The sequence below is a fragment of the Plecotus auritus genome, assembly GCF_963455305.1.
Source record: "Plecotus auritus genome assembly, chromosome: 8".
NCBI lineage: Eukaryota > Metazoa > Chordata > Mammalia > Chiroptera > Vespertilionidae > Plecotus > Plecotus auritus.
Window position 1 is genome coordinate 76,796,515 of NC_137782.1, and position 27,002 is coordinate 76,823,516.

Below are 27,002 nucleotides of genomic sequence, written 5' to 3' on the forward strand. Positions count from 1 at the left end.
AATAGGGCGGGGACCCTGCCTTCATTTCAATGGTGTCCGGTAACAGGCACTCAACTGTAGTTCAAGGTAGAACATGAGATACGCCAGAAAAGAGGTCTGACTGAAGGGCCTTGTGAGTTCAGAGGAGAGAGGTGACATGCAGTCTATGTGCGGTGTGGGTGGGGGCGCCCTTGGGAAAGGCTTCTTTCCTTTTTGCAATCATTCCACCAATTCACTGGGCACTATGAGTTCCTAGCCATGGTACTGGGGTGCTAGGGTGTAATGATGAAAGAGCCTCAGCCATTCAGGGGCTTCCTGTTAAATGGAGCAGAACAAATAATAATACAGGAGTTCTTCAAATCTAAGTGTTATTCATTTTGAGTGTATCCTAATTTTGGAAATGTTAAAATTTGGAAAGAAATTTTAGAATTAATGAATTAAGGTAGTAGTAGAGAACCCAGAGTGCTTCCTGTGGACCTGACACTGTCCTAAGTGCTTACACGTAGCAATTCTTACTACCAGTGAAAAGCAAATTATATACAGTGACAAGTGGCTTGTATTGAGTAGGTTCTTGTGAAACATGGTGAATAAGTAAGTGAATAAGTGAATGAATGAATACTAGGAGGATAAACCTGCCCTTCACCCTTAGGCCCTCTGGTGAAAAGAATTCCTTATCTAAGAACTTAGATCTTTATAAATAAATGGTAATTTCAAAACTTTAGTGTTACAAGGAAACAGCCACTAAGAGAGGTCTCAGTAATGCTCTAAACCACTCATATTTTCAAAGGCCTTGCTCATATTTACTTGGAACAATGAGCTGAGACAGGAAACTTGAGTCACATTGCCCTTGCTCCTATCTTTTAGCCAGAGCTGAGATTCAAGCCTGACCTTTAAGATGAGTCATGGGCCTTTTGCACTCTCCTTGCCCACCCTGCCTCCAGCCCTAGGCTCCTGCTTTGCCTGTCAGGGGAGATAGAAATCTGGACCCTTTAGCTTGTATCCCAGGAGGCTGGTACCATCGATGGGTACTCCAAGGGAATGCCACCCAATTCCTGGGTCAGGAGTGTGAGTTTGCCCCTGGCACAGATGCTACAGGAGCTTTTGCTCGTTAGGTTTTTGATGTAGTTCACAGGATCAACCCCACAAGAGGTAGGTTCTATGTGTAATTTTTGTATTTATCAGATCTGAGGGATCTGTGTTCCTGCCCTTCCGGGACTTAGCCTTCTACCTATCTCACTGTGTCTGCAGGAGCTAAGACACCCATTTGTTCTCTTGAAAGGTTGTTAACATGAAAGTTGGCTTGGAATTGGAGTCTTTATCCCTGACTCAGAACTAGATCATTAAGATGGTAAGTTTATAATGAAGCCTTAGGTGACTAGTCCCCATTACCCATCAAGTGGTCACCTCAACTAAGCAGGAAGTGAAATGACTTCTCAGAGGACAGGTCCCAAGCTTTGTCCATTTTCTATCACAGGCATTTGGGAAATCCGTGCAGACTCTCGAGCTTGACAAGAAAATTCTTTATTTAGTGAGGACACCTTGGGGTGAACTGGCTCCCATGAGCAGGTTTTCCCAGAATCCAGGTCCTACCCGTAGCGATTTCTAAGCAAGTAGATCAGCATAGCAACAATGAGGCCAATCGCAAATAAATCCCAGTATTGTCCAAGGGTATCATCCAATTTTATCCATTTCCATCTCATTGTAAACTGCTGGGAAAAGACATTTTGTTAGAAAAAAAATCTAAGCCTCCCACTCTATTCAGGGGAATAGATCCCTCCATTCCACCACCCAAGAGTTGCTCACTGGATTTTTTCAGAGATTTGGGACCTATTCGAGACAAACTCACATTAAAAAACAGGATATCTTGGAGCAAATGCATAGTCTCCAGTTTCACGAGAGCAAAGAAGACAGGCATATGAGCGTCGGGACTTGTTTGAGCAGCCATGTCATATAATCTCCTGGCCAAGTGAATGTCCTAGAAATAGAAGAACAGCCCATACTCATTAGTAAACAGAAGCCATTGTGTAAAATATTGTAATTTATCTTGGGTATGCAGCATGGCTCCCCATAACAAAGATGTTATGTCCTATTCATTGGAACCTGTGAATATGTTACAGGCCTTAAGATAGAGAGATCATGGTCTATCTGATAGACTCAATAAAATTACCTGAGCTCTGAACCACAGAGTTTTCTCAGGGCTGAGGGCAGGAGAACCCTAGACACAGTACAGTTCCCTAAAACAAATAACAATACAGATAATAACAAGCATTTAAAATTCCTAGTTTTCTTCATGTGCTTATCATCGCTGACGTTAATAGAATTTGTTTATTCATTTACCTGTCTCTTAGTCCTGAAGACAAGGACTTGGACTCCTGCTTACCTTTGAATTCCCAGTGTTTTATGATATGCTGAGTAAATAGTAAAACTCTGATAATACTAGTAGACTGAATGAATAAACTATTTTGGTTCTCAGGCTAGATTTGGATTCCTGAAAGGACATACTATATTTTTAGGGACTTTCTTTTTTCTTTTTTCTTTTTTTTTTTTTACCATTAACTTATGTCAGTGGTCGGCAAACTCATTAGTCAACAGAGCCAAATATCAACAGTACAACGATTGAAATTTCTTTTGAGAGCCAAATTTTTTAAACTTAAACTTCTTCTAACACCACTTCTTTAAAATAGACTCGCCCAGGCCGTGGTATTTTGTGAAGAGCCACACTCAAGGGGCCAAAGAGCCGCATGTGGCTCGCGAGCAGCGGTTTGCCAACCACTGACTTATGTGATGGCACATAATCATTAAAAAAATGTTTCACCTGCTATGGCTTGTTTTTGTTTGCTTTGTTTTCTAAAGCAATGTAGTGAAAAGGCTAAGCAGAGTTGCTTTTAGAGATTGAAGTGACCTGGGACAGTCCCAGAATTGTACTTTGCTGGGTGCCTGTGGCTTATTTTCAAAAGAAGGGGAAGAAGAGAGATTTTTCACAAATTGTGGCCATTCAGTATCTCTTCCTTGTTCCTCTCCATCTCTCAGAACTTCAGTACACAGAGTTCAATAGTTATGAATCCTTGCGACTTGTGCTAAACCATTTCTTGGGCAGTGTCCTCTCTCAGCTGTATTCTGCTGGTCATTTCTTAAGTTTTCTTAAAGCTTTGTGATCCGGTAAATTGATTTGTGGAGAAAAAAGAATACTCTTGCTTAAAATACTAAAATTCAGAAGACTGGTTCTGAGCAAATCTTCCTGGCAATAGAGAAAATGGATGTCATAAAAAAAACTCCTCTAATTTGTGTCTCTAATTCCAACAAATCCAGTGGGTGTTCATTTGAAAGTGCCCTGCAGATTAGAATGGCGTGTCGCCCGCCCCACATATGAAAGGCATATTGACTTGAATCGTTCAGGGGAATGCAGCCTTTTTCATTATTTCAGGCATTCATTCTTATTTGAGGCAGGCAATAGTTATTAATTTATTTCTTGAGGCACAAACATCACAATTCAGTCACTAGCTTATACTAAAAATAGTGAGAAGTACCTTTAATGCCCAGGCAGCCTCACAAATTATAGTGGGGGTGAGGTAGGATAGAAAAACCTTTCTTTAAAATTCCCAAAGAAATTTCTGAACACTTGTGGCTAACATATACTGCCCTTTACCTCTTTGCACACAATATGCCACAATTGCCTAATCCTCACAGCTTCCAACTACACGGTAACATTTAGTCTAGTCCAGTGGTCGGCAAACTCATTAGTCAACAGAGCGGCAAAGTGCGTTTCGCGAGCCGCATGTGGCTTGGAAGCCGTGGTTTGCCGACCACTGAACTAGGGTAACCCATATAAAAGAAATTTTATTACTAGACTAGAAAAGACTCCCTATTCTTTAGTCTATTTAATAAAAATCCAAATGGCTCAACTAAAAAATTTCCTCTGAATAGTGTTTTGATGATGACTAGAGTTCATTAAATAAGTCCATTGCACTCCTACCCCACGAACACTTAAACTTTCTGTGGTACATTTGTGTTTATTTTGCTTTAACTTCAGTGATTTAACAGATTATGTAAAGGAATCTACAGATTCTTCTTAAATCAATTTTCTAACTAAAATGTCAGGTGTGCCAATGTTCACATGTTCAAAATAGCTTCTTATAATTCAACTAGAGGCCCGGTGCATAAAATTCGTGCATGGGGGGGGTCCCCTCAGCCCAGCCTGCACCCTCTCCAATCCGGACCCTCGGACATCCCTCTCACAATCCAGGACCACTGGCTCCTAACTGCTCACCTGCCTGCCTGCCTGATCACCCTTAACTGCCCCCCTGCCAGCCTGATCACTTCTAACTGCCTCTGCCTGCTGGCCTGGTCGCCCCTTACTGCCCCCCGCCTGCCAGCCCGGTTGCCCCTTACTGCCCCTCCTGCCAGCCTGGTTGCCCCCAACTGCCCCCATCACTGGCCTGGTCGCCCCTTACTGCGCCTGCTGCTGGCCTGGTCACCCCCAACTGCTCCCCCTGCCAGCCTGGTCACCTCCAACTGCCCCCCCCCCCCCCCCCCCGCCAGCCTGGTTGCCCCATGCAGCCTGCTGTTCAGTCGTTTGGTCATCCCTCACTAACCCCCTTGCTGGCCTGGTCTCCCCATGCAGCCTGCTGTTCAGTCGTTTGGTCATCCCTCACTAACCCCCCTGCTGGTCTGGTTGCCCCACACAGCCTGCTGTTTGGTTGTTACTGTTACTGTGACAGCATCCTGGACAATTTGCATATTCCTCTATTATTAGTATAGAAGATACAGAATTCTTCAGCAATAAAGGATCTGGTTTATGAAAAGTATTCAATTACATGATGAAGGAGCCCCAAAGTGCAACAGCATGGGTGGACCTGGAGATTATTATGCTAGTGAAATAAGCCAGTTAGAGAAAGACAAATACCACATGATCTCACTTATATGTAGAATCTAATGAATGAAATAAACTGACAAACAAAATGGGTCCAGAGGCATGGATGCATGGAACAGAATGACAGATCTCAGTGAGGAGGAGAGTGGAGGGGACGGGAAGAGATTAACCAAAGAACATATATGCATTTATGCATAACCCATGGATACAGATAACAGTGTAGGGAAGGCCTGGGGTGGGAGCTGGATGGAGGGGGCAAAAGGGGAGACATGAAGGGACATCTGTAATACTGTCAACAATTAAAAAAGTTTTTATATTGGAACAGGTAATTTTTGAATAATTTATTCTTTCCCTATAAATATAGTATATGCTAATTTAAGGAAACTTTGAAAATATAGAAGTGAGCAATTTTTAAAAATCACCTACAATTTCACTGTAAAGAGGTAAATTCTGATAATATTTTATATATATTCCTCCAGCATTCCAGCATTTATATCTATACTAGAGGCCCAGTACATGAATTTGTGCATGGGGTAGGGGGGCCATCGGGAGCAAGGCCAGTCACGGGGAGGGGGCTGCAGGAGGTTGGCCGGCCGGTCCCTCCCCCTCTTGGGGTGAAGGGTGCGATCAGGGGCAGGTCAGCCGGGGGAAAGGGGCCACAGGAGATTTGCCATCTGGCCCCACCCCCGATCAGGCTGGTTTGCTGGCTGCAGTAGGCGTCATAGTGACTGCTCATTCTGGTTGTTCCAGCGTTACGGTCCCTGGCTATATATATATATTTATATATTTATATATTTATATACTTATATATTTATATATTTATATATATATATATATATATATATATATATATATATATATATATACATACTAGTAGAGATTCTTATGCATATAATTTTAATTCAGGAATTTTTCACTTTGGGTAATATTATGTCTTCTGCTTTCAATATATTTCAATACATTTCAAACAATTATACTGTGTCCTAAGATATTCCTTTAGTCTATAACATTTTATTTTTAATGGTTGCATAGTGTTTCATAACAAGGACTAATAATTAAATACTTATGCTACATGCCAGTTATCACTGTCATTTAGTTAAATCTCATGACAATTCTATAGGGCAGATGATATTATAACCCCATTTTAAAGATGAAGAAACTAAGGCACAGAGTGGTTAAACCACTTACCCAAATTCATGTGACTTGTCAGTGGCAGAGCTGAGATTCAAATCCAGACAGTCTACTTCTAGCCTGCTCACTTAATGAGGCCACAGAATACCTGATGGAACCACACACTACTACACAATAGTTCAAGTAACAGGGTTTCTATTGGGGAGCATTTTGGTTGTTTGTAGGTTTTTTTTCTGTAATAAAGCTTTACACACACAATTTTTTTTCCATATTTCTAATTATTTCATTAGGAAACATATTTATTTCAAGAAAGGCTGTGACCATATTTAAGAGGTATATATTCTATCCTGTCATATTCATGAGAGGATCATTTTAAATTTCTAACTTTAACTTGTCCTTTCCAGAAAAGAATTCTATTCTGGTATTTAAGACTACAGTTCTAACTCTCCATAGGTGGTCAGACCAGACAAGTGAGAAATAAAAATGCTTTGTGCCATAATTACTTTTATTTTTCACAGGACTATTTATAATTTATTCAGTATATACATTTTTTGTTTTCCCTGAAGGATCCCCCAAAATGTGTTATCTATTAGGTTGCAATACTGTGATTTATAAGAAATACGTATTTGTTCACTCAGATAACCAAATATATGTGACCGAAGGTCAGGAGGGTTCAAGGTCTTTTGTGGGGGGGGGGGAGGAAAAGTAGTCTAGAAGATATATAGAAAAATAGTGGCATATCAAGCCATTATAATCAAGGTAGGGTAGGTCAGGGTAAGAAGTCTGGACTTCATTAGACAACAGAAAGTCAAGAAGATTTATTTTTTGGTTTGCTTGCTTATATTTTTCTTGTGTGTGTATGTGTGTGTGTGTGTGTGTGTGTGTGTGTGTGTGTGCGCGCGCGCGCATGTTTTGGGTGGGGGAGGGGAGAAAGATGGAGAAATAATGGTACCAAACTTATTTTTTATCAAAAATAACCTGATAGTATTTTGTTAGATGGATTATATATGGATTAACTAAAGTAATGCTTATATCTGTAACAACCCCCCAAATAGCAGCAGCTTAACATATTTAGCATTCCAAGTGGATGCTCCTGTTTAGTGAGGAATTTCCTTCTTGTGATCATTGAGGAACCCAAGCTCCTTCTGCCGCGTGCTTCTGCCTGTCCCTAAAGCCTCTGGGTCTCTGTGTTCAGCCAGTGGAAGGGGAAGGAGACTAGGGAGAAGCTCCATCTACTTCTCAGCCACCTTAGATTAGAAGAGACACCTTCACCTTCACTCCCATTCCTTTGGATGTGATGAGAGCCTGGAGATGCAGCCTATGACTAGGAGACACAGCAGCAGCGAGACCTCCCTGTGGATGGGCATTACAGGGAACTGGTGGACAGACCTATCTCTGCCACAGACTCAAAGGAAAATGCTAGAATGGGAGACTCCTGAGGAGCCTTTACAGAAGCCTGTGTGAGTAGAAATTCCAGCCTGAACCAGAATATGGGCAGAAGGAATGGGCAGGAGGGGATGGGCACCAGGTTTTGTCCTAGGTTAAATTTCTGAAGTAATTCTGAATCAAGTATAAACTGAGAAGGAGTTTCATAACAACTTGCGAGATGAATATAGAATTATATATAGGATGTAGAATTTCTAAATTTAGAATTGGGAGATCATCTTCCAACTTCTCCCAGGTAGTTACGTTTTTGGTCTCAGAACAATGGTGCAGTCAGCTCTGGGCCACAGTTTAAGTAAAAAACAATTTATTGAGTTTAATCAGAAGTCAGAAATTGAGGAGTGAGATGCTTTTCAGTGAGGCTATTAGGATAACTCTCTTACATCACCCTAATCCTAATGTTCTTTCCTAAAAATAGATGAGAACCATGACCCATATTTTTACACTGATTTACTTAGAGTTGATTTATATTTCACTTTCTTCTCCCAGTGGGCTTAAATACAGAGTCTACGAAACCTGATTCCATACTACACCCTTTTTGATTCTCAGAGAAAGCCTCGTAATAATATTATACTCACCTTTCCCACGGGTTTGTACAAGGATTAACTAATAAAGAGGATTGTGAAGTGCCTTCCTGAACAAATGTGTAATCACTGGATGATTTAAGTGCTGTGAAAGCCTGTTCTAATTGTTGTTTTGCTTTCATTAACCATCCCTGGAACAAGCTCTGGGCTTTTAATTATCAGCATACTCATTTTGAGGATTAGAAAAGGTGGGATCTCCTTGTTAACCTGACTGTGAGATAACAAGATTAATAAACCTGGCACCTGAGTACATTACTTGGTTATTATTTTCTAATTGCTAAACAGAGGGAATTAATAAAGACAAAGAGCAATGGCCCTCATTAACTAAATATAAAATTTCCATATCCCGGCCTGAGGTTGAGCACACCTGTGCATGTGTGCGCCTGTGTGTGTGTGTGTGTGTGTGTGTGTGTGTGTGTGTGTGTGTTTACGTGTAGAGACTTTCTGTAGAAAAATGTCTGTGAATGAGAGAGACTGATCAAAGTGCCCTGTGATAAAACAGGAACCTTGACAGAAAAAGAACAGAAAGTCAGAAACTCAGAGAGAAACTTCAGAGTTTTTTCTAAATGTATGAAATGTATGTTTCGACAATTGTTATTTAACATTGTGAAGCAAGTGCCTAGGGGAGCCATCAGCAGTGACTCCAAGGAGGAAAACCCTCTGACACAGCTGGGGGTGGGGTGGGATGGGGGTAGGAGAGTTAATTTGAATTTAATCTATGGGGTGGGATCACTTTTATCTTTTATACAAACTACATTCCTCTCACCATTATAGTTGTTTTCCATGGGGAATGATGAAGTAAAGCTTTAATCTTTCTGAAGCTGCCTGGGGCAGGACAGGTATCACTATTCTGTTTTGCAGATGTGGTGACAGTTAGAGGGGAACTGGGTGTGGCTGAATAACAGCCAAAGAATCACCTAATACAGCTAAACAATCCAATCCCAATACCTCTCACTTCCCATAAACACAGGAAGCTTGCAGCTTCTAGAAATGGGGAAAACAGACTAGATTTGGGGTTAATATTCTTTCTATTGCTTAGGGCCATGGTCGGCAAACTGTGGCTCGCGAACCACATGCGACTCTTTGGCCCCTTGAGTGTGGCTCTTCCACAAAATACCACAGCCTGGACGAGTCTATTTTGAAGAAGTGGCGTTAGAAGAAGTTTAAGTTTAAAAAATTGGCTCTCAAAAGAAATTTCAATCGTTGTACTGTTGATATTTGGCTCTGTTGACTAATGAGTTTGCCGACCACTGGCAAATGGGGCTGGTACTGGGGCTGATGAAAAGTGATCAGCCAGCCTGGCTGGTGTTCTCAGTGGTTAGAGCACTGGCCCGTGCACCGAAGGGTGGCCGGTTTGATTTCCTGTCAAGGTATGTATCTGAGTTGCAGATTCAATCCCAAACCCCAGTTGGGGCACGTGTGGGAGGCAACCAATTAATGTGTCTCACATCGATGTTTCTCTCCCCCGCACCCACTCTTTCCTCTGTATCTCTCCCCCACCCTCCCTTCCACTCTCTCTGAAAATCAGTGGAAAAAATATCCTTGGGTGAGGATGAACAACGAGAAAAAGTGACCTGCCAAAAGGCTACAGGGCAGCACAGAAAGGTAGGGATCTTCACTGCTGGATTATTAGGACCGTACTTTGGTTGCAGTGTGGACCATTAGCCAATGTCACACAGGAAATTCCCTACCTCTAATTCTCAGTTACTGGCACAACTGGAAGAAAAAAGAGATCATTAAAAACAAAACAAAACAAAAAAGCATAGAAAAGCTGATAACCTCTCATTATTTGGCTCTGGAAATGCAGCCCAGAATATAAACACTGAAGTGAAATATATCCTTGGGCATTAAGGATGACACAATGCAAGGCCCAGTCTTTCCCCAAAAAGCAAGGGGTCAGGCAGTCCTGGGTTCAAATTCTGACACTACTACTAACATCTCTGTACTTCAGTTTCCTTTTATTTTTTAAATATATTTTTATTGATTTCAGAGAGTAAGGGAGAGGGAGAGAGAGATAGAAACATCAATGATGAGAGAGAATAATTGATCAACTGCTTCCTGCATGCCACACACTGGGGATCAAGCCCACAATTGGGGCTTATGAACTGACTGGGAATAGAACCGTGACTACCTGGTTCATATGTCGATGCTCAACCACTGAGCCACACCGGCTGGGCCTGTACTTTGGTTTCTTGATGCATTCATTGAGGACATTTATAGGGCTTATTTCATTGAGTGGTTCTGTAATTTAAATAATAAACCAATACTGTTAGAGAGTAGAAATTTTTGAGCATGCTTCCTCCTAGTCGACTTAGCCTTGAATCCCAGCTGCACCTCACAAAATAGCCTTGCAAGATAGAACACTGTCAGCTTTCTGAAGAACAGGATGACCCTGTAAATAACATCGTCATCAATAATATCACCCTGACATTAACAACTGTTTTGTCTTAAATTGCTTGCTTTGCAAAAACAAGATGGGTAAATGTGCTTAAAAGCAGTCCTGCAAAAAGGGTCAGGGCTGCTCTCTGGACTCCCTGTGTGGAGAAAGGCAGAGCAGTCGCCGGCTGGCTAATAAAGGCTCCCTAAGTTTTAATTTGGTCTGGACTCCAGTGGTCATTCACTTGCGTTCGCTCCACAACATTTGGAGGCCTCAGCGAGATAACCAGCCTTTGACTGGTCCTGTGACCGGAGCCCACCGGGGTCCCCGGACTCTCCGACCGAGGGGGAGATCTCTGAGAGATGTTCCTCAGCCCCGGGACTGGTAGAGGTCGGAGACCCCGCCTGCTAAATTTCCTGATGGACTCTGTTCGGAGCTGCCTGGATCTGGTTCTTACCAGTAAGAAACTTATTTCTGGTTTTGTGGGTGCCATCTAGGGTCTCACAGCACTACTTCTGAGACCAGATCCCGGCGCACGACGGTGCCCGGCGATCCTCAGTTGGTTGTCATTGTCTCTGTTATTCTGTGTTATTGTGGTCTAATTGTCTCTATCATTAGAATGGGTCAGTCTGCTTCATGTTCTGTCTGTACTCCCCTGCAATGTTTTTTGAGAAATTTTCAGGAATTCAAGCGGCGAGCGGATGACTACGGAGCCTCCGTTAACGCTTTTGATTTACAGAAATTTTGTCAAAAACTCAGACTGTCTGGTGTATAAATGTAAATGTGAGAGTCTGTGTGAAAGACAGTGCAAACCGTGCTTTAGAGGGAAGACAGTAGAGAACTTAAAATTGCTTTTCCTTGATTTATAATTTTTCTGTGTTAATTTAAAATTTTGGAATTCTAGGGTTAATTTGTGAAAGTTGCCAATCCAGAGAAGTTTAAACAAAGGCTTGTTAGGTTAAGATTAGTAATAATTAACTGCTTTGTAGGCTGCCTTTTTCAGCCCTGCTAGCAAACAGAGAATCATGTGGTCCAAAGAACTGCGACCTGCCTGCCCTTCCTGATAGATTTACAGTGGGTCTCTGTGGGAGGAGGAAGAGAGCCGAAAACTGCTCCGGAGCAGGTGTGCGAAAGGGTAGAGGCAGTAGAATTCACTCTCAGCCTGCTGAGATAGAGAAGCCCTAGGCTGGGGAACAGAGGATGGTTGGAGATATCAGAAGTGGTGAAGGTTGAGATCTTTTGGGGCCTTGGAGTAAAGAAGGAAAATCTGGGAGGGAGATCAGCTGTTCCTTAAGTGTAAAAAGCCTGGTTATACAGGATCTCAGACCACTTGCCTTATTTCCCCTGCTAAGGACAGAGTAAATGGTTAATGCAGAAAAGGGGGGGTGTCGGCAGGGAGAGATAGGTTTTTGTTGATTTTGCTGGCTACAACCTGCTCTGCTGGTGTCCTTGGTTTCTTATCTGAACTATGCTAGACTCAAGGCTTTCTACAAAACACAGTGGATCTTCTTCTGCCCCGTTTTCTTCTTTTTAACCCTTCCAATACACATAAAGAAAATCTCATTGTCTGAGCCTGGTAGGGCGGGGTTACTGGGTACTTCTTGGGCGGTGGTGGAATATTCAGCAAAGGAACTTTAAGATATAATATCTTCAATGTTACAACTAGTTTGTTTTAAAAATCTCTCTCTCTCAAAAAGAAATATTTTTACCTACTCTTAGTTTTATCACAGAAGGTCTAAGTCATAAATGTTAATCTAAGAAATTCTGGCTGTTTACTTTTTAGGAATCATTAAAGGATTGATGTTTCAAAGAATAAGGAATACTGAGTAGAAGGTCTGAGGCATGGTTATGCATTTTTAAAGGACATAGAAGGTTTCAAGGCTAATTTGGAAGTGTAAAATTTATAAAGGTTGTGTATGTAATAAGAAGGAAAAGAGAAATGTTGAAAGGAAATAAAATAATACAGGCCAGTAAGCCAGGAAGAGTAAATAATTTACATTCTGCCTCCCTAAACAGAGGGTAAATAGTTATGCCAAAGTACTTAGGGAGGGACTGATAAAAGAAATCTAACAGTTACTGTTTGTTATAATACATTCAGAAAATATTACTTTGGAAAGTCCATAGAAAGGACTGGCAAGGAAAATTCTATCTTAAAGCAGGTCAGTATATTTTTCTCCTTATACAATTCCTCCGAAATTTGGCAATACTTAATAAATAAATCATGGCAATACATTTCTTTGCATAAATTCAATAAGACCAGTTTTCAATAGTAGTTTTATTAACCAGAAACTTTGACTGAAGTATCATGTTTTAAAGAGCCCTGCCTGAACTCTGAAGACTTGAAGCCAATAAGAGTACCATGGAGAAAGTCTGGTATTCTGCTTGGTAGCCCTGAAAATACCTGGTGCTGGAGCGTCAGGCCCATACCCTACCATCACTGGCGGTTGGTCAGAGTAGAAGGGGAGCAATAAGGGTGCCTCTGTGTCCCTGCAGGACCTCCATGCACTGTGAGCCACAACGAGTAGGAGAGCTGAGATGGGCCTTAAAGCCTAGGGCATAAGCCCGGGTAGAGCCACTACAAGTGAGGACTTCACCTAACTCAGCAGATACTGCAGGCAGGCCTGACAGCAGCTGGATTGCTTGGCTTCCTGGACCTATGGGGCACATTAAGATTCAATCATGAAATTCTGGCAAAGGTAGTCAGTTACCATTCTTGTTATGTTTATGCAAACAATCAGGCCAAATTAAATACAATAGATAAATTAGTCTTGATTTGGCTCTTTTGATAAGGGAGGGGGTAATTTTGAGGAGAAAAATTCTATTTCAATGGAAGTTATTAAAACTGAAAGGTTTTCTTTCCCTTCCACCAGACCATTTGTTACAGTTTGTCTCCACCAGGTCACAAGCCCACCTCCTTCTGTGCCCAGGCCTCATTGTCCCTCTGACAGACAGCAAGGATCTCTTGGCTCTGAGAGAAACCTCTGACCCGCCTCAGTAGGAAGTAGCTAGAAGAGCCCACTGACGTCCATTTTCCCTAAAAGAATTCAGAGGCAGGATCCTTGAGGTAATATATTAGGCTGTTAGACAGATATGAGCAGAGCAAGGACGATGGGCCAACTAGCACTACCAGATGTAATCAAGTCTTTCCATCTCTACCTATGTAAGACAAGGGGACTCCCCAGAAGCAAGAGGGAATGAGGCTGCGGCTGAAGCAGCCCAGGAGGCTGCCCTAAAACCAGTGGGGCCTCTACAGATTCTAGTGACTCTTCCAAACCCTGACCTACCCACCTCACCAGCTTACATGGAAACCCAATCTAGAAAAGCTGAAATCCATAACCAATCTTTACTCAAGTTCTTACAGGCTTTACAGTCTACCCAGAAAGCAGTCCAGAAGCATTTCCAAGGTACTCTGCCTATACCAACTTCTGATCCAGTCCATCCTTCCACCCTGGTGACCCTGTTTGGGTAAAGAAATTTGTCACACAAGGACTGACTCCTACCTGGAAAGGACCACCCCCACAGCAGTCAAGGTTGACAGGTTCCAGATGTGGCTTCATCACACTTGGCTTAAGACAGCACAGGCAAAATAGAGAGTCCAGGACTCTTCGGACCCTCTAAAGATTAGTCCTGGCCCTCATTCTGGGCCCTTATCTTATAAACAGGCCCACTGACTTTATTCAGCAGAGAATTAATTCTATCAAGCTTATAGTCCTCATGGGTCAATATAACTCCCTTGCCAACAATGACTCAAAAGAGTCAATCATTTGACTCATGTACATAAAACCAGTGGGGAATGTTAGAGAGTAGAAATTTTTGAGCATGCTTCCTCCTAGTCGACTTAGCCTTGAATCCCAGCTGCACCTCACAAAATAGCCTTGCAAGATAGAACACTGTCAGCTTTCTGAAGAACAGGATGACCCTGTAAATAACATGGTCATCAATAATATCACCCTGACATTAACAACTGTTTTGTCTTAAATTGCTTGCTTTGCAAAAACAAGATGGGTAAATGTGCTTAAAAGCAGTCCTGCAAAAAGGGTCAGGGCTGCTCTCTGGACTCCCTGCGTGGAGAAAGGCAGAGCAGTCGCCAGCCGGCTAATAAAGGCTCCCTAAATTTTAATTTGGTCTGGACTCCAGTGGTCGTTCACTTGCGTTCGCTCCACAACAATACCTGGCTATTATCATTATTGATATTTAATGCCTTTCTCACCCTGTCAGATACCAAAGACCTCTTCTGCCTTAATTACACTTACTGTCTAAGTGATTTACCCAATATTCCCTTGTTTTGTTAGCTCTCTTTCTTAATGAATATGCCTCACCTCCTCAAGTCATATGTAATCTTTGAAGGATGGAGATCTATTTTCTCGGGCCTCTCCAGAGTGCTGAGCACTGTTTCATATACACAGAAGGTGTTTCAGAAGACATTTCTGGATTAATGTCACTTCAGTGTCCACCTCTAACTTCATTCCCACTTTCTCCTTGTTACTAAGAGCTTAAGAGTCAATGGAAAAGGTCACTAGGTAGAAGAGAGTCAGGGCAAGGTCCACCAGTATTTCTTGAAAGAAGCATGAATTTATAAATCAAATTGGCCAAGCCTAGATTTAGTCTACTCCGTAGTTATGTCCTTGGGCATAAATATAGGAAATAACTTCTACCTCAGAGGGTTCTTAATAGGGTAAGTAATAGGTGTTGGCACATGGGATGGACTTAGCAAATGAAAAGGAAGTCTTTTCCTTTCTTTCTCTACATTTTGATGACATCAATGAAATGCAAAAAATTTATAAATTGTCCCTTCCCATAGAGCCGCCATTATCAGGTTTGTATTATTACCAATACAATTACCTTTGTGGTACCTAAACCGTGTTCATACATGTAGGCCAGATTGAACATGGCTTGTGCACTCTGGTATTTATGGGCTGCAATGCTGTAATGTGTGGCTGCTGTTTGATAGTCCTTCTTAGTCCCATAGCCATAGTAATGGTAATCTCCAATTTTCACTCTAGCGAATGCATTGCCTGGTAGAAATATTAGAATAAAACATAAATGATTCATGTTCAGTTCCTAGCAACTCAACCTATAATATATATAAAAGAAAAAATTTACACTCAGTATCCAAGAATCAGGATTAGTTATCATCTATGGAACACAAATGTAACACTCAATGCTAGCCATCTTCACTATGGGATAACTCCCATGGTATAGTACAAATATCCTTAAAGAATAAAAATTGTGCCCTAGCCGGTTTGGCTCAGTTGATAGAGCATCGGCCTGTGGACTAAAGGGTGCCAGGTTTGATTCTGGTCAAGAGCACCTACCTCGGTTGTAGATTCGATTACCAGCCCTGGTTGAGGCTTTTGTGGGAGGTAACTAATACATGTATCTCTCTCACATTGATGTTTCTCTGTCTCTCCCCCTGCCTCCCACTCTCTAAAAATCAATGGAAAAATATCCTGAGTGAGGATTAACAACAACAAAAAGAATAAAAATTGTGAATATTATCTTTTAATTTTTTTCTTATTTTCAAAACATATTTTTATTAATTTCAGAGAGGGAGAGGGAGAGAGAGATAGAAACATCAATGATGAGAGAGTATCATTGATTGGCTGCCTCCTACATGCCCCACACTGTGACTGAGCCCACAACCCAGGCATGTGCCCTAAATGGGAATCAAACCATGACCTCCTGGTTCATAGGTCGACGCTCAATCCCTGAGCCATGCTGTCTGGGTTTAATTTTTTTTGAAGATAAGTCACTCTTGGGAAACTGGACCCCACCTGTTCTGTCCTTAGATTCACTTCTGAAACTCGACTCTTCTGCATCATCAGTTTCCTCCTATTTCCTAGATCAATCCCATCAGTCATTCAAACGCACTTGGTACTTTCTATGAAAAAAAAAAACAAACCCTTAGAAAGATCCCATGGTGTCTACTAACTACTCCCATCTTTCTATTCCATTCATACTAACCATCTCTAAAACTTCACCTCCCCTCCCATATACTCTTCAACCCACCCAATCCAGCTTCTGCCCCTCCTCCATGAAATGACTAATTTCAAGGTAGTCAATAACCTCCATTCAGCCAAATCCACTGGCCACTTCCCTGTCCTCATCTCGCTGGACCTCTAAGCAGCCCTGGAGTCACTGGATCTACACGTATGTTCCCAAGGACTTTTCTCTTGACATAAGTGACCATGCATCCTCTTGATTTCCCTTCTACCTCATAAGCCTCCCTTTTCGCACCCTTGCCTGACTCCTCCTCTACCCAGCTTCTAAATTTTGGAACATTAAGGGCTTGTTATTCAACTCCATTTTCCCCTTTTTTCTCTTCCTTCTTCTCTCTTTTCTCTCCTCCCCCAACGCCTCCTTTTCCCACTGCTCTCCTCTATCTCAACTCCTCCTCTAGGTAATCTCATCTTGTTACGTGGCTATCTTTATGTTTACTATTCCTGAATTATTTATCTACAGTCCTATCTCTTCCCAAGCCCCGTACTCTTATAATTGCCTTATTGACTTTACTACTTGGATCTAAAACTTAAAACATCCAACAGAGATTTCTAACACCCTGCTACCAGGCCCCCTCCCCTAGCCCCCAAACACACACACACACACATATAAAGACACACACACACACACACACACTCATCAGTTTTCTTCCCTATTTCAGGGCCAGCACCACCAATGTGCAGGGCATGAATCTAGGATAATTATTTCTAATTCTTTTCCCTGACTTCCATTATCAAATCCATCCCCAAGTTGGTTCTACCTCTAAAACATACCTATTATATTCTCCTCCATCATCTAGTCCAAGCCTGGAGTACTACAATAGCTTCCAAAGTGTCCTTCTATTAATCTATTCTCCATACAACAGCCAAGATGATCTTTAAAAATATAAAATTAAATCATGTTATTCCCCTGTGCTAAATCCCCCCAGTGCTTCAGTTTGCACTCAGGATGATTTCCAGATGTCTTACCTGACCTACAAGTCATGCCTTTCTGCCTCTCTGACTAGCTAGCCTTCTCACATGTCACTTTCTTGATATCCTCTAGCCTTCTTAATATTCCTTAAATGCATTTGAGTTCATTTGTATGATCTGACGTATATCACTAAGGGCTACAGGACTCCTTCCAAATTCCATTTGGCCTAGTGCAATGCCTAAAATCCTTTGGAATTGATTATTTTGGGTACTGAAGTTCTTTTAATCTTTCAGAATCCTCTATTAAAATTAATACCACAAGCCATCTTTAGCTCTTTCTGAGTAGAGATAACATCATACAATCCTTAAGCTGCCAAGACATTAGTTATCAGGGTTTGCTTCCCAGGTACTTCAAAATGTACAGGTAGCTGGCAGCAAGACCTTACAGAAGTGATGCCCAGAAGAGGGGTCTGCAGGGACCTAGAGAGGCAAGAGGCCCCAGGAGCCCTGTGAGAAACTCACTCAATCTCTAATTTTGCCCAAATCTGCCTTCCTTTGACTCCAAGATGCCTTCTGGGCCATAAACCAAAAGGACAGGACTTCTGTGTACCTCCGAGCTGTACAAGCAGTAAGCACGACCCCTGAGGTCTCTAAGAATAGAAGGCAGTGAACATCAGGTTCTCCAGAGGATTCGGCTGCACCCTAATTAGGGAGATAACTGGGGGCATGGGGGGTCCCGACAGGCTCCCAGGGGTCACTTGACAAGGGTAGGGATTTCCCCTTCAATTTCATAGTCACAGGCGGTGGTGACTTAGTCCTGATGGCTCACCACTCTCCTCACACACAGTAACTGCTGAAAGAAGCACCACCAGTGACTGATTAGAAACTTTCATTATCAGATTTCCTAACTGATTAGAAACCTTCATTATCAGATTTCCTAACTTCAAGGGAACGACATCTTTGGGGACACTCATGACTGACCTCTCTTGTGACAGGTAATTATTTTTAGTGGCCTAACGTTCTTATATTGGTGAATTCTGTTTAATATTAATGTCCCCTCATTTTCTTTTGTGTATGTGTATCTGTCTTTTTTCCTTTTTATTAAATTTATTGGGGTGACACTGGTTAACAAAATTATATAGGTTTCAGGTGCACAATTTCACAACACATCATCTGCACACTGTATTGTGTGTTCACCAACCCAAATCAAGTTTCTGTCCATCACCATTTATTCCCTCTCCCCTCATTTTCAATGACTCTTTTCCTTGGTGCAATTTTCACACCATTTCCTGACTTTGAATAAACAAGTATTTGTTGAAATTGGGCTAATTTGCCACAGCTGAGAGGTTGCTGGTGTTGTTTCCCCACTCCAAACAACGTCTTTATTGCATTTAGAAAATATAGACTTCTTTTTTAGGGAATTTCTCACTAAAATTAGCTGGATGGCTTGCTACTGTGTTACCAGCTTAGCTGCGTGTGAGGAGGCACCATTGTGACTTTTTCTTCTGCCTCATATTAACATCAGCTGAGAATCACTTTTTATCCCATTCCCTTCTTGTAGAAAGGGTGATTTGGCCTCAGCATGAGATGATTTTAAGAAACTTAATTGGAAGCAAAATTGCTCTCTTACTGCAAGAGAGTTCCTCACATATCCAAATGCCAACAGTGACAGCTTTGCAGTATCTCTCAGCTCTCAGTAATATAATTGTAGGGAAAGAATGGAATGAGACATAGTGATGCAAATGCCACTTGTCAAAGCTTCCCCACCAATGCTATCTTAACATTCCTTATCGCATGTGAGCATGTGATCCCTATAAGCAGGGCTCCAGGAAGGGAAGAGGATCTGGCCAATTAACTCTATGTTGTTTTTTGTTTGTTTGTTTTCTGATGCTAACATGCTAATGTTTATATAATAAAGATCTCTGAAGTTTATGGCAATCATCAATGTGATATTTTAAAAGAGAAATCAAGCAAGTCTTAGATCCGTAAGTAATTTTACCTATAAACTCATTGAGACATAACATAGACCACACTTTAGATTAAATTCAGAAAAAAACCCAGCAAATGAGTGACTGAAGCCAGACCAAGAAAATTGGTTTCTTGAGTAAAACTGTGATGTGTCAAACAACTGTTCTGGTGCCATTGAGACAGAGCCACAGAAAAATTCATATGGTTTGCTAAACTGAGACTTGGAGAATAACAAAGAAAAGAAAATTTTGGCCCTAACCAGTTTGGCTCAGTGGATGGAGCGTCGGCCTGTGGACTCAAGGGTCCCAGGTTCGATTCCGGTCAAGGGCATGTGCCTTGGTTGCAGGCACATACCCAGTGGGGAGTGTGCAGGAGGCAGGTGATCAATGTTTCTCTCTCATCAATGTTTCTAATTCTCTATCCCTCTCCCTTCCTCTCTGTAAAAAAAAAAAAAAAAAAAAAAAAAAAAAAAAAAACAAAAAAAAAACAATAAAATATATTTAAAAAAAAAGAAAAGAAAATTTTAGAAATGACCTGTAACCAAAGGCTGATCCTAACATCAGTACAATCTGAAATATGACCTACTTGTGCACCTCTTTGCCTATTACCCAAGAACTCAGCTGGAGCAAATCAGATGAATAATGATATGGTTTGCTATAGACAGGGAACAGGTAGGTGCTCATTTTTATCTGGTTCTATACCTTGAATGGCAGCTCGATTCCACAGGAGAAGTGCCATTGGATATATCTTCTCTTTTTCAATAATTTTAGCCTTTTCTAAAAAAAGGAGACATTCCATTAGGAAGACTTAAAATACTCCTGTAGAAATCATATATGAATATGTATGATTAGGGAATTTTAACTTATCTTACTAGATTCCAAAATGAATGCTGAATTGCTTTGAGCTACTTCATACCCCATTTCTGCAAGCAGTGCATACTGAACAAGGGAAGAATCTATATCACCATCCTTATAGGCAAAGTATGCTGTCAGGAATTTCTCAGCCCAGTGGCCTAGTTCACAGACACCTTTATAAAGCTGCATATGGGAAAAGAAATCAAGCAGATTAGTTAGACAATATACTTCATTCCAGGTAAAAGATAAATGACATCAGTCTTCAGCTCCTGCTGGCTGGTCAGGCAAGCATTTCCAGTCTAAAGCATGGCTTTTGCAAATTATTTAGGGTTAAGAGTTAATTCCTTTCATAGACTCAAAGATTACAGGTGCATTTTTTTTTGGTCTTGAGCTGAAGCTTCCTGAGGCTCATTTTATGTTTTGTAATGAACTTTCCTGACTTACAGGTGATTTGGCAGGACAAGACTACATTGACTTCTGTTTTTTTAAAAGGGCCTTTCTGGGCCCTGCTGCTCTGCAAGGGCGAGTTATAAGGTCACAGCTGATATGGAAAGGAGGGAATGAAGGGAAGAAAGTGCCTGGGGCTATAGGTGACATAATCACGAGGGAGCTGTGAGAGTTCTATGGGAACAAATGTCAACTTAGCTGAATAGCCCTTATGTAACCAAAAGAGGTTAGCCATACATAATTCATTAGGAAGTTGGCAAAGGAGCAAATCTAAAGATAGATTATTAGCTGGCAGCTTTTGAACTGAGTTTCAGAGGGGCCAGATTGCAACATGGATATATTTATATTGGTGCAGCTGAAGTATTTAATAAATCAATGAAGGGCATTAAGGTCCTAAAAGCATTCTTTTGAAAAGTACATCACTGGATCAGGCTGAAACAATTCACTTTGTCAACCAAATCATCAAATACCTAAAGACTCTGCTTTTTTGGGGGAAGTGAACTACATTTTCCAGGCTAGATCAAGCCTTTTGATTCCCAAACTGCATTGCCTAATCCCACTAGAAGTGCCAAATTGTCCTGGTGATTTGATTGAAGGCTGAAACAGAGCTCCTTAACTGCATTTGAGGGAGCTCTGAACTTGATGAAAAGTCAAATGCAAGAGGAGAGGGATCATTTTTTTTCCTCCATTTCCAGCTTGAGTTACATCAGTGCTTTCCCTCCCTAACCAATGTCAGTGCTCACCTTGACAACTGGGAGAAAAGAGGTGATATCTATAAAATCAAAGGCACCAACAATTTAAGGGCAGTAGCCTCTTCTGTATGATAAATGAAAAGTGCTTTACAAACATCTCATTATTTACCTCCACAGCAGTTCTGCATGACCTTAACACTCCTGCTCCTGTTGCGTACATCTCAGCCAGGTAGTAGATGGCGAGGGGCTGCCCACTCTGAGATGCCAAGTAAAAATATTTGAAGGCAAGTTTATAATCCTTCCATACTCCAGAGCCAGCTGAAAAGTAAAATGATTTTGCGCCATCTCTTATTTATTTTTTACATTATAATCTATGTATATAATGGTCATAATGATGTCTGCTATTTCAAATAGTATGGGGAAAATCCAACCCAAAGTTAAGCTGTTCTAGTGCCACTGTTTTGTTTCGTTTTTTTTTTTTTTGGGGGGGGTGGTGGTGGTGGTGGTGATTTTGATTATAAGTAAGAATATAGAAATCCTTGTTCTTGACCCATTCAGAAAACTGAAGGATTATTTTGTTTCATGAAAATATCTCCTCAATATGAAAAGGAGACCAAATGCTGGTCTCTGAGGACTAGAGCCCCACCATGATGTATCTCTGCATCCTTGTCATCTTTATACCAGGAGGCCAGTATAGTTCCTCCCAGCCATAACTATGGAGTTTGCAGCAGGCAAATCCCAGCTCCAGGGGGCTCTGCTGGGACTCAACTCATGGTCAGAGCAAGGGGCAGAGAATCAACATACTCCCAGCAGCTGGGATTCTTGTCTTGGCTCTCTTTTGTGAGCTGGGCACCTGTAGGGACTTCATTTGCAAAAGGAGGAGCTTTCCCTAGTTAGTCCTTAAATTCCTCGCCTGCATTAACTTTTAATAGCCTTCAGAAGCATGTCATGTAAAGGGTACTAGCAAAGGCTCTAGACTAGAGGCAGATTGCTTGGTTTTAAATCCCAGCTTCACTGAGATCTTGTTTAACCACAGTCTAGCTCAGTTTGCTCATCTATAAATGTTGGGATACCCACTAGAGAACTAAATGAGCTAATACAAAATGAGTTAATACAAAATGAGTAAAGACTAATAAACTTTAGCTGTTACTATTACTGTTATTCTAGAAACTTAAGGAGTCTGATGGATCTTGAGCCTGTGACTTGGAAAGAACTAGAAGAATAAGGCCATCTTAGGCAAGCCCCCAAGACAGTGCAGAACAGGCCCTGCCCCAGCTACTGTAGAAAATGCCAGCCAACTTTTTGGCCATCATCTGACCTCCTTGATGATGTGGTCTGTGGCTATGCTAGCCTCAACTCTGACAGGAAGGACTTAATGGGGAGACTAAAATTGTTCAGATCGCCTGGTACTTGTCTTGGCCAGCCCCCACCCCTCCCCCCCACCTCCACCGCCCCGTCCTCTCTTAGTCCCCACAGAGATGATGACAGAACTTCATGGCTTTCTGAGACCTCCTATCCCAATCACTCTATCTTTTTTCTCAGAAGACAACTTTGTACCTCCTAACTCACTGAGGAAACCCTTCCTTTGTCTTTCCTCTTGCCTCTTTCCTGTGCCCCCCAGATTTACATACACATCATCCTTTCCTTCCTGCCTTCATCTTTGAGGATGAGAAGTCCCTCCTCTCTGTGAAGTATACAGATCCTAATGCCACCCTACTTTTTCCAGAACCCCTTTTCATCAATTATCTCATTTCTCCCATGATTCATTAACCATCTCTATTGGCTGGCTTTCTTTCCTGTGTCAAAAATTATACTCATAACTCTCACCATCTTAAAAACAACTCCCTCTTAGTTCTCAGTCCCCTTTATGCTACCATCACATCTCTCTCTTTCCATTTAAAGGTGCAGTACTTCCAAAAATATTTTTACTTCACTTTCCCCTCACAGTTCAACCCATTGTATATGGCTTCTATACCAACCTGTCCAAGAACATCACTAACATCCTCGATATTGACAAGTGCCATGGATACTCAACTCCTCTTTTAAAATTAAGAACCAGGCTTCTTGCTGCATTCAGAGGGATGCTCATTCATTTACTCTTTCTTGAAAGTTCCATCCTTTGGCTTCCTTAAGATCATCTTCCCCGCCCCGCCCCCCCCCCCCCCCCCGGCCCCACCTCCTCTAACCAAGCCTTTCCAGCCTTCTTGTGACCAGTCTTCTCTGTTCATCTTTTTAATGGCACTGAGGATCACCATATTTCTAACCATGGTCCACTGCTTCTCCCTCTCACACTCTCATTTGCAACCTCAGTTATTCTTAACAAACACCTGCAAGTTGATGTTTGTCATGTCCCAAATGTTTTTCTCCAAGTTTGACCTTTCTTGTGAGTTTCTTTTTAAAAAAATATATTTTTATTGATTTCAGAGAGGAAGGGAGAGGTAGAGAGAGAAACATCAATGGTAAGAGAGAATCATTGATTGGCTGCCTCCTGCACACCCCCTACTGGGGATTGAGCCTGCAACTGGGGCATGTGCTCTTCATTGGAATTGAGTCCTGGACCCTTTAGTCCACAGCCTGATGCTCTATCCATTGAGCCAAACCAGCTAGGGCTCTTCTGAGTTTCATACTTGCTTCTGGGTATGTGTAGTATTGGATATCACAAGGCAACTCAACCTTTTCAAAGGTGTGTTTCCTGACTCTGTACCTCCTTGCCTCCTCTTCCCAATGGTATTCTTTCCTTTCATCTTCTTTAAATTCCTATTTAAATTGCTGCCTGAATGTTCTATCTAAACCACACATACCAGTCCTTTGATTTTTGTTCAAAAAGGAGCAGTTAATAATCATATTCATAGCACTTACAGTAGTACATGAAGCCTAATTGAAACTGTGCGTTGGGCCATCCTTTCTCTGCAGCTTTCTGAAAGTATTTAAGTGCTTCACCATAATTCTGCAAGATAATTATACTCTATTATTCAGAGGTATAGATATAACTCCATGGTAACAATTGCCTTCTACTTTTTAAAAAGAGTATAGATAGTGCCCTATGTGATTTAGTATAATTAAAATAGTATCAGAAGTATTATACATTTTGTTTCATTATTAAATTATGTTAGGAAATAATTATCTCATTTTCAGTGTAAATTATGACTTTTCCTACATTGATAGTAAGTCTTGTTAGACATTGGGGAAGGGCACTCAAAGACAGAGGTTATCAAAATTTCTCTATTAAAAAAATCCTCAGGGGTTAGATGATTTCTAAGGTTACTGTTACATTTGGCTATTATTCCTTAGGTAATGATTAGGGTTTGTAATTTTTGTCACAAGGCTGTTCTATGTCTTTTTGGCAAACATTTCACTAGATTATTTTATTCTCTATTATCATATGTGATAGTTTGGCAAACCAGGTAATAGAGACTAATTTCTTTAAATTAATCAATGACCATGAATTTTACTTTATAAGTTGCTAGAAACATGTTGAAAAGATAATGGAAATTATTTAACTTACCACAGGAACGCCTTTTCCATAAAAATAAAGAAGACCAAGCCCATGAAGACCAATTGCATTACCCTAGAACAGTTTTAAAAATCCAAGTTAAGTTTCACAAGAATTCATGGTAAATAAAATTACTGAAAAATCATTCAAAATATTTGAAATTCACCCCACAGTGATTAATCAAGGCAGTTTAATCAGGCAGTTGGCAAGTTATTCTGACCCTCTCTAGTTTCTCCTTTCATACCTTCATAACTCCCTCTGACTGAAAAAAAGAAGAGGAAAATGAAAGTCAAATCTTTCCTCCATTCTTTCATTCAGATTTCATTTATTGCTCTCCCTGTGTGTGACTCCATAAGAATGATTATTTTTAAACAAATGATTATTGATTATATTTTAAACCATGATCCTTGTCTTAGAAACTTCACAGGTTAGTGGTCTCTGACTCACTAGGTAGCTCTTCTTATCTTAAAGTGATCATGTCAAATGTGGTAAGTCCTATAATAAAATGTGGTGGGTTCCTAGAAGAGGGATACTCAACTGCCTGGATCAGCTTAGGGTCTGAGGGATTTGAGTTGTCAGACGTAGCTACATTTGAGCTTCGTCTCGGACTATATATATATATAGGAGTTTTCAGGAAGGGAGAAATCTATCCAGACACTTGTTACCTGCTTTGGTCAAAGGAGGTTACCACAAATGGCAAATAACATTTTAGTGTGTGAATTTCAATCAAATTATTATGAATGGTCAAGCATTGTTGGTATATATTACCTTATGCAAACATACCTTATAGAAGGAAGTACTTAGCACTTTAGCATTTAGTACACATTCAAAAATATTTATATTTAGCATATTAATCATTGATGAAGTAACTTCCCCACCAGAAAACTCACTTTTTCTTTCTATCTGCCATCATGCATTTCATCCTGTAGTAACTGAGTAGGGAGCCACACTTGGTCACTTAGCTTTCATTCAGCAGATCTATAGGATTGTTTTATTGGTTTATAGTATTTCCTCAGGAACTTTCCTCAGGAACTAGTTATAATAGAAAACTCTCCAGAATTTTTACCACCTAAATGTAATTATTGTGGGTGAAGCCAGAGTACCCCTCAGTAGAGAAGGCATAGTTAAAAGACTACTTTAAGATTCCAAAGTTTGGGGCAATGAATATGAAAGGGCCAGCTATTGTAAGAGTTCTTAAGAGTTGTGCACCTGTATTTAAAACAGGTGGTATATGTCTGCTTTCTTCTCCATTCTCCCTGACAACATCTACTTGTGGTCTTAGGAGTACTGTAATAGTCTGGTCTGGGGATAGTAATGCCTGGTGTGATGGATGTGATAAAGTCTAGTGAGTCTGTCTTCTAATTATTCTCAGTTAAGGGTTAAGAAAAAAGGAAGGGAAGGAAAATGAGAGGAGGGAAAGGAGAAAGAGAGAAGGTGAAAGGTTAGAATAGTGGAGACAAATTTCTCTAAGAGAGTTCCAGAGCCTCATTGGATGACTCACCAACTGTTTAAGCCCACAACACCTTTTTAGAACTTTCAGATCAGGAGTAAACATGCAAGTATGTAAGATGGACATTAAACCAGGTATTAGGTGGCTGGGACTGAGGAAAGCCAGAGAGTGCCTGTCCTGTCTAAAGGTAGCAGCAGGTCCACAGTTCTCTGCTCCAGGAAGTTTTTTAAAAAAATAAATATATATTTCATTGGCAAATTCTGGGAAAATATACATCAAACTATTAACTATGATGATGAGATTATGAGAAATTTTACTTTCTAAGAAGATATCGGAATTTTTTGGTTTTCATCTTTTTTATTTTTTAATTAAAAATTTTTTTTCAGTTACAGTTTACATTCTGTATTCTTTTGTATTAGGTGCTCAGCATAGTGGTTAGCCAATCATATACTTTACAAAGTGCTCCTCTGATATTTCCAGTACCCACCCGGCACTATACATAGTTATTACAATATTATTAACTATATTTCTTTTTAAAAAATATATTTTATTGATTTTTTACAGAGAGGAAGGGAGAGGGATAGAGAGTTAGAAACATTGATGAGAGGGAAACATCGATCAGCTGCCTCCTGCACATCCCCTACTGGGGATGTGCCTGCAACCAAGTTACATGCCCTCGACTGGAATCAAACCCGGAACCCTTCAGTCCGCAGGCCGACGCTCTATCCACTGAGCCAAACCAGTCAGGGCTTAACTATATTTCTTATCTGTACTTTACATTTCCATGACTAATTTGTAACTAT

At 40.9% G+C, this 27,002-nt stretch overlaps 1 protein-coding gene across 3 annotated transcripts in view; it reads right to left on the reverse strand.

Moving 5' to 3' along the window:
* Positions 1–1,565: 1,565 nt before the first annotated feature.
* Positions 1,566–27,002, reverse strand: part of SEL1L2 (SEL1L2 adaptor subunit of SYVN1 ubiquitin ligase) — a gene marked incomplete at both ends in the record, with an annotated part of 122,013 nt that continues 96,576 nt past the window's right edge. The window contains 8 exons of one of the 3 annotated variants that reach the window (XM_080684223.1): positions 1,566–1,685; positions 1,826–1,954; positions 15,227–15,399; positions 19,965–20,039; positions 20,135–20,300; positions 21,426–21,574; positions 24,116–24,203; positions 24,762–24,824. In XM_080684223.1, coding sequence (XP_080540349.1) covers positions 1,566–1,685; positions 1,826–1,954; positions 15,227–15,399; positions 19,965–20,039; positions 20,135–20,300; positions 21,426–21,574; positions 24,116–24,203; positions 24,762–24,824 — 963 coding nt within the window. Of the gene's footprint in view, positions 1,689–1,825; positions 1,955–15,226; positions 15,400–19,964; positions 20,040–20,134; positions 20,301–21,425; positions 21,575–24,115; positions 24,204–24,761; positions 24,825–27,002 lie in introns of all 3 variants that reach the window. The other 2 variants (XM_080684224.1, XM_080684225.1) reach the window with 2 other exon arrangements.